The sequence below is a fragment of the Zalophus californianus genome, chromosome 3, assembly GCF_009762305.2.
Source record: "Zalophus californianus isolate mZalCal1 chromosome 3, mZalCal1.pri.v2, whole genome shotgun sequence".
NCBI classification, from domain to species: Eukaryota; Metazoa; Chordata; class Mammalia; order Carnivora; family Otariidae; genus Zalophus; species Zalophus californianus.
The window spans coordinates 177,922-188,947 of NC_045597.1; the positions used below are offsets into that span (position 1 = coordinate 177,922).

General features: G+C 43.0%; 1 protein-coding gene across 3 annotated transcripts in view; it reads right to left on the reverse strand.

Annotated features, from left to right (window-relative positions):
- Positions 1-8,831, reverse strand: part of CDC16 (cell division cycle 16) — a 29,669-nt gene extending 20,838 nt beyond the window's left edge. The window contains exons 1-9 of one of the 3 annotated variants that reach the window (XM_027588277.1): positions 8,200-8,831; positions 6,935-6,989; positions 6,737-6,861; positions 5,304-5,342; positions 4,805-4,945; positions 3,012-3,171; positions 1,945-2,036; positions 1,341-1,474; positions 395-474 (exon numbers count right to left, since the gene is read on the reverse strand). In XM_027588277.1, the coding sequence (XP_027444078.1) occupies positions 395-474; positions 1,341-1,474; positions 1,945-2,036; positions 3,012-3,171; positions 4,805-4,945; positions 5,304-5,342; positions 6,737-6,861; positions 6,935-6,989; positions 8,200-8,247 (874 nt within the window). In that variant the 5' untranslated portion in view covers positions 8,248-8,831. The remainder of the gene's footprint in view (positions 1-394; positions 475-1,340; positions 1,475-1,944; positions 2,037-3,011; positions 3,172-4,804; positions 4,946-5,303; positions 5,343-6,736; positions 6,862-6,934; positions 6,990-8,199) is intronic. The other 2 variants (XM_027588278.2, XM_027588279.2) reach the window with 2 other exon arrangements.
- Positions 8,832-11,026: the final 2,195 nt, after the last annotated feature.

Below are 11,026 nucleotides of genomic sequence, written 5' to 3' on the forward strand. Positions count from 1 at the left end.
CTGCTTGTGTTCCCTCTCTCACTGTGTGTCTCTCTGTCCAATAAATAAGGATTTTATTTATTTATTTGCCAGAGAGAGAAAGTCCATGCACAAGCAGGGGGAGCAGCAGGAAGAGGGAGAAGCAGGCTCCCCAACGCAGGGCTTAATCCCAGGACCCTGGGATCATGACCTGAGCCAAAGGCAGACGCTTAACCGACTGAGCCACCCAGGCGCCCCTCAACAATTATTATTTTATTTGTTGTTTTAAGTAGGCTCCACACCCAGCGTGGAGCCCAACACAGGGCCTGAACTCACAACCCTGAGATCAAGAGCTGAGTCAAGAGTTGGATGCTCAACCAACTGAGCCACCCAGGTGCCCCAACAATTATTATTTTAATTAAAAAAAAATTTTTACCATTTGCTTTATTCAGCTCCACAAGTGTCCCTATATGTACAGGTAAACAGTTTGCATGGAAAGGATCTTTCTCCATTACTCTGAAAGTCAAAGCAACACATTTACTACACCAGCAACAGTATATAACAGAACATAACTCATTAAAATTAGATATGTCTAAATACTCATTACAGCATTATGTAAAATACTGTGGGTTACGATACTTCTTCACTTTCTAATTCATCTTCAGGTTGGCACAGTTAAGGTAATGATTGTCTTATAAATGAAAGGGAAAATTCTGGTTTATTTGTTAGGAATAAAAAACACTATCACACATATTTATTTCAAATCAATAGAACTATAACACATAAAATAAGGAATCCATTTATTTAGAAGGATTAAAAACAATATGAAATATTAAACAGATCATAAGCATTTGTCAATTAAAATTTTTGTGCAATCAAGGATTTTAAGGAACCCCAAAGATCTGTTAAAAATAGCACATGTGCTCACTTCAACAGCACCTACATTAAAAACAGCCTATGTAATTTAGCTAAGAGACAAGTTCGAATCGTGTGCACTTGAAAACTAGTATAGGAGATGGCCTGGCTAGTTAGTGAGCCTGACTGAGCACCCAGTATCTAGAGGATTTTACCAGTTCCTACTTTAACAAAGAATGGATTTTGTAAGACTACATGTCAGAATGATATTTTCGAACTTGCAAATTATAAAAGACAGATGAGGGGCATGTCTATTCCCAAGGTAATGGAATAAAGCAACAGTGTGCATAAACCTGTCTGTAAACTTTTAAGACAAGAGTAACCTCTCTAGTACTCTGCAAAAGGTAAAAGCAACTTAAATTATCACCAATTAGTTCAAGATTACTCAAAAAGCAGTCCCACACCCTTCTTAGGTAAAATGGGACTGGACTCTATGCTCCTACACAGAAATGAGTAGATATACTTACACAGAAGTAAGCTTGTAGCACATTTTAAAATCACAGTTATAATAATGTCTTTCAGCTAAAGACACTACCACATCCAGATTCTCTTGCAAACCATCTACAGACTCGGGGAGGACAGTTTCACTAGGTTTATTATACTGCAACAGAGAAAGGTAAACATGAACTCAGGGAGCAGCACAAATCAAAGTGGCAGACTCGATCTGGTCCAAGGGCTCGGGTTTGCACAGGGCAGGTGTGAGCCTCCAGAAGCTCTAACTTCCTGTCTCATCTGTCCTCCTCTCAATTAGCTCAACTCTCAGTTTTATCACGGAATTCCAGGAAGAAGTATTTTACAAATTACAAGCTCAGAAAGCATAAGAAAAAATCCTCATTTTCATACAACATCATCCCATTTATGTGACAGTTCAATCTTTTAGTATAAAAGGATTTCCTAGGACAAAGACATGTTTTTGGAAGCTTTTTTAGGAATCCTATCATATATTTTAAGTAATCAATTTTTTTCTTGCAAATGTGCTAAATTAATAAAAATTAACTTAAAATTTTACTAGTAACAGAGGCCAAATTTAGTGAAATATTTACATAAAGCAAATGCTATGTTTTTACTTACCTTTTTTAATTTGTTCTCAAAGAGAAAGCGTAGCAATTCCTGTTCTTCAGTACAGAGCTTGCTAAGAGGTAGTGACTCAAGAAGTTCTTTTTCTTAAAAATGTTAAGAAAAAAGAATATCCTCACAATATTTATGGGGGAAAAGACATCAGCAATAAAAAGTATTCTTCTATAATTCTTGGTCTAAATAAATCAAACTCAGAAGAGAAAATAACAAGATCAAAATGTACTAGAAAAACTAAGACAGTGGTTCCAGACCCAGGTGATGAGAACTACCTGGAGGGCTGAGCCATGAAGCCTTTTAGGCAACGCTGGTCATCACCAGATGCAAGGAACTAACTGGCAGGTTTCCCAATCTCACTCTGTGTGGACAATTCTAACATGATGGCTGTCCTAAGCACCACAGGATGGTCAGCAGGATCTCCGATCTCTATCCACTAAATGCCAGTAGCAGGCTCGCAGTCCCATGCCCAATTTGTAAAAATCAAAAATGTCCGTAGGGGGCAAAATCAACCTGGCTGAGAACCACTGCACTAGGGCTAAACTATGCTTGAACCCCATTAATACAACATCTCTACTTTCTCTCCGTTTCTTGCATGAATCCCCCTCACATTACAGCTCACATACTAGGTCTATGGTTCTGAGCCCTAGTTGTACCTTAGGGTCATGTGAGAGCTTTAAAACATCTGATGCCAGGGCCCCACCACCAGATTCTGTTCCACTTGTCTGGAGTTGGGAGCTGCACACTGATGTTTTTAAAGCCCCTCAGGGCTTTGAGCTGCAGCCAGGTTGGGCGCCTCTGAATCTGATCCTGAGAACTCAGTTTATACTACCTTAAGTCACTTCTCCAAAAGATGGTCTCATCACATCAAAACCCCTAAAGATTCTGATAGCAAGGGGCACTGTACATTACTGTCCTTCGCAATGTGCTCCACATTTGAAGACACTAAGGAAGTGAATAGGTCTATTTAAACCTGCACATACTCTGCTCGATTCTACAGATTTCAGAGGAAAAAAATCCCAAACAATATTAATTGTGCTAAACATGGAAACACCTGAGTTCCAAACCTTCTTGGGCTGTCAACATGTGATGCGATGTTAAAAGATCAAATGCTTCAAAACAGTAGGCATCGAGCTTCAAAGCTTCTTTGTAGCTATAGGTAGCTAGAGCTCGGTTATCCAGGGCATCGTAGATCTTCCCTCGTAGGAGACAAATAGAACTCTTTATCTGTTGGAAAAATGATGAGTCACACACTAAATCAATACTTCTAAACTTAACTTTTGATCAAGAATCATATATTATCTGGGGCACCTGGGTGGCTCAGTCGCTTAAGCGTCTGCCTTTAGCTCAGGTCATGATCCTGGAGTCCCAGGATCGAGTCCCACATCGGGCTCCCCGCTCAATGGAGAGCCTGCTTCCCCCTCTGACCCTCCCCACTCTCGTGCTTTCTCTCTCTTGCAAATAAATAAATAAAATCTTAAAAAAAAAAGGAATTATATATTATATGAAGACTGAGACTCTTCTTAACATCTAAAAGGATTTGTTCCATCCCAACTGTCAGATGGTATAAATTAACAGAAACAGGAAAGCAAAGTAATACTTCTCTAATCTATCTCTCCTAGGCTCTTCTCATTTCAACAATCTTTATAGAGCATGTGTCACTACTACTTTGTTCCTTATCTATTCTGTTTCAAAGAGGGTAATGATTTAGATAGCAAACAGCATACAAATATTAAATCTCAGTTTGACAGGCAGATCTCAATGAAAGGATCTTAATTAATATTGGAAAATGCAGCAACATAGCACAATGGTCATGGATTTGTAGGACTGGACAGATCTGAGTTCAAATCCCAGCTCTAATGCTTACTAGTAACCCCAGACAAGTTTCCTTCCCTTATCTAACTTACAAGGCCCTGAGAACTGGCGGTGATAGTTCTCTGCATAGCTAGTACACGTTAAGGTGTTCACACAGTCGCCACCGCACTACTACCATTAACAAGAGGATAGAGTAATCCAACTTATATTCCAGAATCTGACCCTCAAGAAACATGTAACTAAACTTATAGATGATCCAGAGACAGGCAGCTAAAACAGGTAAAGGGCAAAGAAAATTCATCAGAAAATCCAAACTTAAAAATATGAGAGGATATAACAAGCGAATCTTAGACCTATTCAGTACCCTATGACTTGTAAAAAAAAAAAAAAAGTAATTTCATAAAATAGTAACATATTACAAATAAATCATGCATTTCTTAGTGGGTACATTAATGGATAAGCAGTCCAAAAATAATAATGGTAACACCAAGCTCCCTCATAAACACCTTTCTTAGCAGAAAAACGAATGTGCTTCTTAGCACATAAATAACAAGAAGGCTGTTAAAAAAAAAAGAAAAAAAGAACAGTCCAGATTAGTAATCTGTGAATATTATGTGACATTATATAATCTCTGCCAACAAGGAACTTGTAATTTCAGGCAGATATGAAGTATACAAACTGAAATATCAAAATGACATAAATAGTTAACACCAACCACTCCCTGGAAAGAAGCAAACTAAGGTAATCAAGGTTTCACGGAGTAGGTGTTGCAACACAGTAAGATGGGGAAATGTTACTCCACCTGCAGGAGTAGTTTAAGGTGTCAAATAGGAGAAGAAAGATCTCAAGTCAGCCTATTTCAGATTCAAGCATATGAGGACATAACTACAACTTCCAACTAAGGACTCAGAAATGTCTTGGAATCTTTTTGTGTTTCAGTGGCAAGTAAGTTGGGAACCAAACTGTTCTAACATGTTTATACTCAAATAAAAGGTGATTTATGTTTGCCATGTCATGGGAGCATGCTTACTACAGCATGACTTACCGAAGACTGTGACATTTCCCAGTCACTGGAGGGGTCTTTCAAGCCACTTTCATCCTTCAAGTATTTCTCAAATAACCTTTTGTTGATTGGCTCCTCCATATCAAGAATATCAAGAGCCTGCTGATGCTCTTTTGCAGCATACTGTGTAAAAACCAGAAATACTGTTCATCACCCATGACTTCTAACACCAGATATACACACAAGTACTGTAGATTTTAAAAGGGTAATAAAATATCATACTCACTCATTACCTAAACTTAAAATGTAGAGTTTAAAATTTTAAATTCTAAAGCAGAATCTTCATGCATGGTCAGATTCCAGTAAATGGAGAATCAATATTTTATAGCAAACAATACTAAAGAAAAGACCATTTCCTCATGAAATACTTTCCTAATCTGCCAAGCTCGATCACCAGAATCCTTACACATATGTAAGGGATGTATAACATTCACATAATTAAACTTTTACCAGAGAAAACTGAAACTGAGAGCATACTTACATGGCATCTAGCTGCAAGGTAGCGACATGCTTCATATAGCTAGGAAAGAAATTATTAAAAAAGAGATCAAGACAATATATACCCTCATTCTAAAAGTAAACTATAAGCATAAAATGAAGAAAGCTACTTTCATAATTTGTCCTTTTACTCTTGCAGAAAACCCAAATCCAGTCTTTTTAATTCATACTCATCTTGGATCTACTGTTTACTAGACACCAAGGATTCAAAAAAGAGTAAGGAGGGGCGCCTGAGTGGCTCAGTTGGTTAAGTGTCTGCCTTCCGCTCAGGTCATGATCCCAGGGTCCTAGGATTGAGTCCTGCATCAGGCGTCCTGCTCAGCTGGGAGTCTGCTTCTCCCTCTGCCCCACACCGCCCCACCCCCACTCATGCTTGTGCACACCACTCTCTCCTCTCTGAAATAAAATCCTTTTTAAAAAAGGTACAATAAAAAAATAAAATGGTTAAAAAAAAAAAAGGAGTAAGGATCTGCCCTCAAGGAGGTTATGGCAGGAAGACAAACACAGCACTGTGTAAGACATAAACTACATAAACTCTGAAAGAAGGACATGAGAAATACTGGCCAGTTAAAGAAAACATGTGCAAGGGAGAGAAAAGTGAGAGGTTGGCCAGCATTCCAGACACTGAACATGAACAGCTACCACATGTCCAAGGGACTGCAAGTAGTCAGCATGACTAAGGTGTGTGTAACATGTACTGGTGGTGGTGCTGGGTTCCACATAGACTGCAGAGAAATCATAGAGGAACTTTGGTGTCTATTGATGCATCTGATTTTACCCTGTAGGTTATGGGAGATCACTGAGTGACACTGTGAGTGCTATCATCAGGCCTGTGTTTGGGAAGATTACCCTTGTGATTGTTTGTTTGTTTATTATTTATTTATTTAAGATGTTATTTATTTATTTGACAGAGACAGAGCGAGAGAGGGAACACAAGCAGGGGGAGTGGGAGAGGGAGAAGCAGGCTTCCCGCAGAGCAGGGAGCCCGATGCGGGGCTCCATCCCAGAACCCTGGGATCATGACATGAGCCGAAGGCAGACACCAAACGACTAAGCCACCCAGGCGCCCCTACCCTTGTGATAGTTTAAAAGATAGTTAAAAAGAGAGGGAAAGTAGAATGGGAAAGATGTTACTAGAGAAAAGAGACAAAAGGCTAAAACAAAACAAATTAAAGACCTGACACGTATGAGCAGTAATGAGATGGAAAGGAAGATCCATTATTTGAGTTATTTAGAAAACAGAATTTTCAAAACTTAGTGACTAGATTGGGGGGGCAAAAGTGACTGAGATTAGGAATAAGAAAATTTCTCTTTACATTCAATAACAAAAACTGAATCCTTCTAAATAATTTTGACATTTAATCCAATAACAATTTAAAAAGCTTTGGGAACATTTAAGTTCACACAAACACTTACTTTGTCCAGTTTTCGTGACCGAAGTGCATGAGCTGCTCTATGATATTGTGCTGTTAGGTACAGACACTGAGCCAACCAATAAATGTCCTGGGGTTCCTCTGGAAGGAAAAAACACACATAATGGTCTGAGGTACAAGGGAAAATAGAAAGGTTTTTAAAATACAGAAATCAGAAAAAAAATTAGAAGTTGTCACTTACCATGAGAGAGTGAAGCTACTTTATCTGCCCAAAATAGAGCACTTTGATACTGTTGCTATATTTGGGGGGAAAAAAAGTAACTGCTGTTATTTCAATAGTTTTAAATAGATACCTAATATTATTAGAACGCTATATAGTAAACCATCTTAATATAATAATTGTTAACATGTTGCAGGGGTCTACCAATCATACCTCCATTCTTACATCTCAGCTAGGTGAGTTTTGGTTCAGTGGTACAATAAAACATGGTTGTAAGATCTTTGATATATACAGTTCTCAAGAAGGTAGGATTTCTTTTTAAACTTATACACTGGAAAAATGCTATCAGCAGGTACCTAAAACACTAGAAAATTAAACAATTCTTTTGCAGTATCTCATTAGCAGTGGTTCTCAGATCTTGAATGAATGCAACTAGGAACTCTGTTGCCCGTCAATCTGGGAAGAGGAATGCTTAGGGAATGGTTACAAATCTGCTCGCTCTAAGTGCCCAAAGGGTGGAAACCAGGCCTGTCCCATTCCTCACTAGTCCCCAGGGCCAAAGAGAAAGCGCTCAGGGGCATCTGTTCCGTTCAAATGACTTACTAAAATACAACCCTCCAATGTACTGCAGGCATCTGGCAGCATCATTTCACATCCATTCTGAACATTTCATATCGAATATGCTTTTCCCTCCCCTTCTTGGTTTCCAACTTATTTGGAGAGTATAAGCTTTACAAAAACTAAGTGACCTTGCTGATTCTAGAGTCATTTCTTCAACACGACTGTTGATTCAAAGGCAGCGCAGATATAGTTAACATGACTTTAAAAGTACTGACTCGACAAAACACGATTATCTATCTTTTCTTAAGTTCTGCCAAAAAGAATTACAACTACACTTCTTAAACACTTTCTGTCAACTAGCTAAACTCAAAGGCCACCCTACAACTTTCCTCCCGCAGCAACCCTCCCACTTCCACTCAGCACCCACTCTGCGCCCAGCAGTTAGGCGGCTGCAGAGCCGGGTCCCGAGCACGTGTGAGGCTCGCGGGGCGCCTAGGTGGTGTCCACTCCAGCGTTTCTCATCCTCCCAGCGGCACGCAGCGCTGGGGCGGGGGGGGAGGGGGCTTCCCCCTTCCCTTCGGGGGCTTTACCCTGGGCGAAGGCCCAGGCCCGGCCGGACCAAGCGCCACCAAGACCGCGACGACAGTCTCCCCCGCGGGCCAGCGCTCGGAGCGGGCTTGCCTCCCGCGCCCGGGAGCCCGCGCTCCCCGGGTCGGGCCGCCCACCTGGTCCAGGTACTGTCGGACGCGCTTCCGCAGCCGCTCCAGGTTCATGGCCGCGCGGCCGACGAGTCCGACCGGGCGGCGTCCGCAGCCACGGCGCGAGCCCTCCTTCCCGCTGCTCGCTGGGCCCACCCGGAGCCCGCGCCGCAGCCGCCCGCACCCGGCCCGACTCCGCCCAGCCCCGCGCACCACCCGGGACCTTCCGCTCCGGGCCAGACCCCGCCCCGGAAGTCCTCCGCAAACAAGTCCCCTCCGGCGCCAGAACCCGGGGTTGTGCCGTTGGTTCCGAGGCGTTCCCTTGGCCCTCGGCTTGCCGGCGGTCTGGGGACCGTGGACGCTTTTCCCTCCCACTCAAGGTCCCCGGTCGCGCGGCGCGTCGTTGTGTCCGTGCGCCGTTCACTCATATACTGGTCCGGGGGTGGGGGGGCGTAGGCGACGCCGCCGGCCTCCGAGGGCTGAGGCCGGGTCCCGGCGCGCCGCGGGGGTCGCCACGTGTCCCCGTGACGCTGTCTTGCGGCAGAACCCGCAGGGAGAGGCAGCTGTGACCAAAGCCAGTTAAGAACTACAGAGGCTGGCCTACTGAGACCCAATCCGTTCCCTGGAACGTTGTTGTGCCGACGAGGACGCGCCTTCCGCTGGGCAGGGACCCCTGTCCGTGCTTCCCTTCCACGGGCGCCCCCCGAGTCCCTCTTTCGGCCCCACCCGACTTGGGACTTCCGCGTTCCGTTCTGCATTGTCCCATTTCGGCAAGATTCCCCACCCTCTGTGTGTGCTCACCCCTGATTTGTGAGCAAATTCTGCACCCTCCCCCGCGTCCTCCAGTTGCCGTCTGCGCACCCTGGCTTGCCTTCAGCAAGAATCCTGTTAGGTCAGTTTAGACAGAACCCCTGCCCCCGTGTTTCCTCCTAACAGTTTTCTACTCAGAGACCCCCGCCCTGTTCCTTGGCTCTGAGTTCCCTCTTGCCTGTGGTGCATTCAGAGTTGAGCCCGATTTCTTGTCCTCACCGCAGATTTCCACCACCGGTGGTCCCTCTACCTGTGGGGATAGCTCCCCTACCTTGAATAAAATCTTACCATGCTTCGGCAGATGTCAGTTGAGTATTTCATTTCTTTAACTCCATGTATATGACATATAGTGGTTGTCAGGGGCTGGACGGAGGGATGGGCTTGGGCAAATGAGATCGCTGGGGATTACCACAATGATCTAAAATGGATTGTAGTGATGCCTGCACGACTCTGAATGAACTAAAGGCCGTGAACTGTTCACTTTACATTTTACAGTATGTAAAACATAGCTCAATAAAACTGTAAAACTTCTTTGACCTCAGAGAGTTACCTCACAGAACAACTTGAGGTAGTGCACAAAACTTTTTTCGATCTATTAGAAGGAAACAGGTGTGTAAACACGAAAGTGCAGTGAACAAGTACAAAGATGCGTGACTCAGGAAGGAGTGGAGGGACCATGAAGGAACAGTCAATACTACCCAAGTGAAAACTGGGTGACACACAAGTGATGAAAATGGAGGTGATAGAAGCTGAGCCCTTTCTCCTCATAACGAAGTTAAATTTTTTGAACAATGCATTCTCATTACCAAAAAAAAAAAAAAAAATGTAGATGGATGAACCACAAATGAAGTCAAAAGACAAGAAATAAATTGGAAACCTACCATAAGATGCTAATTTCCTTTAGATGTAAAGCCACTATAAAAAGACCAATGGCTCGGGTTGCCTGGGTGGCTCAGTCCATTGAGTGTCTGCCTGCGGCTCAGGTCATGATCCCAGAGTCAGGATCCAGCCCCCGCATTGAGCCCCGCATCAGGCTCCCTACTCAGTGGGGAGCCTGCTTCTCCCTCTCTCTCTGCTCTGCCCCCCCCACTTGTGCACGCTCTCTCTCTCTTGCTCTCTCACTCTCTCAAATAAATAAACAAAATCTTAAAAGACCAATGGCTCAAGCATTAAAATGGGCAAATGACTGAAAATATGTTTCATAGGGAAAGAAATGCAAATGGATTCTAGACATGGAAGAAAGCTCACCTTCATAATAAAAATTAAAATTATAGTAGGGTGTCACTTTTTATACATCAGCAAAGATCAAAAAGATTGGTGACACTTTGTTGGCAAGAGTGTGGGGAAACAGGCTCTCTCATATATTATTTTTGTGGGTGATGTTGGTATACCGTCCATGGTGAACAAGATGGAATGTCTTGCAAAACTAAATATACATACTCTGCCCTAATGTTTCCACTTCTAGAGATACATTTTGCACATGTGCAGAATGACCTGCTTTATGAGGATAATCATTATAGCACTTTAATAAAGGACACTTTAATAACCTGACAGGAAATCGATTCAAGAAGTCACAGTGTACTCACATAGTGGAATACCATGCAGCTATTTAAAAGAACAAGGCAGGGGTGCCTGACTGGCTCAGTCAGAAGAGCATGCAACTCTTGATTTCAGAGTCGTGAGTTCAAGCCCCATGTTGGGTGTAGAAGTTACTTAAAAATAAATAAATAAACTTTGGGGCACCTGGGTGGCTTAGTCATTAAGCGTCTGCCTTTTGCTCAGGTCATGGTCCCAGGGTCCTGGGTTCAAGCCCCACATCGGGCTCCCTGCTCCGCCGGAAACCTGCTTCTCCCTCTCCCACTCCCCCTGCTTCTGTTCCCTCTCTCGCTGTGTCTCTCTCTGTCAGTTAAATAAATAAAATCTTTTTATTTTTTTTAAAGATTTATTTATTTATTTTGAGAGAGTGAGAATGAGAGCGAGAGAGAGAGCACATGAGAGGGGGGAGGGCCAGAGGGAGAAGCAGGTTCCTCACCGAGCAGGGAGC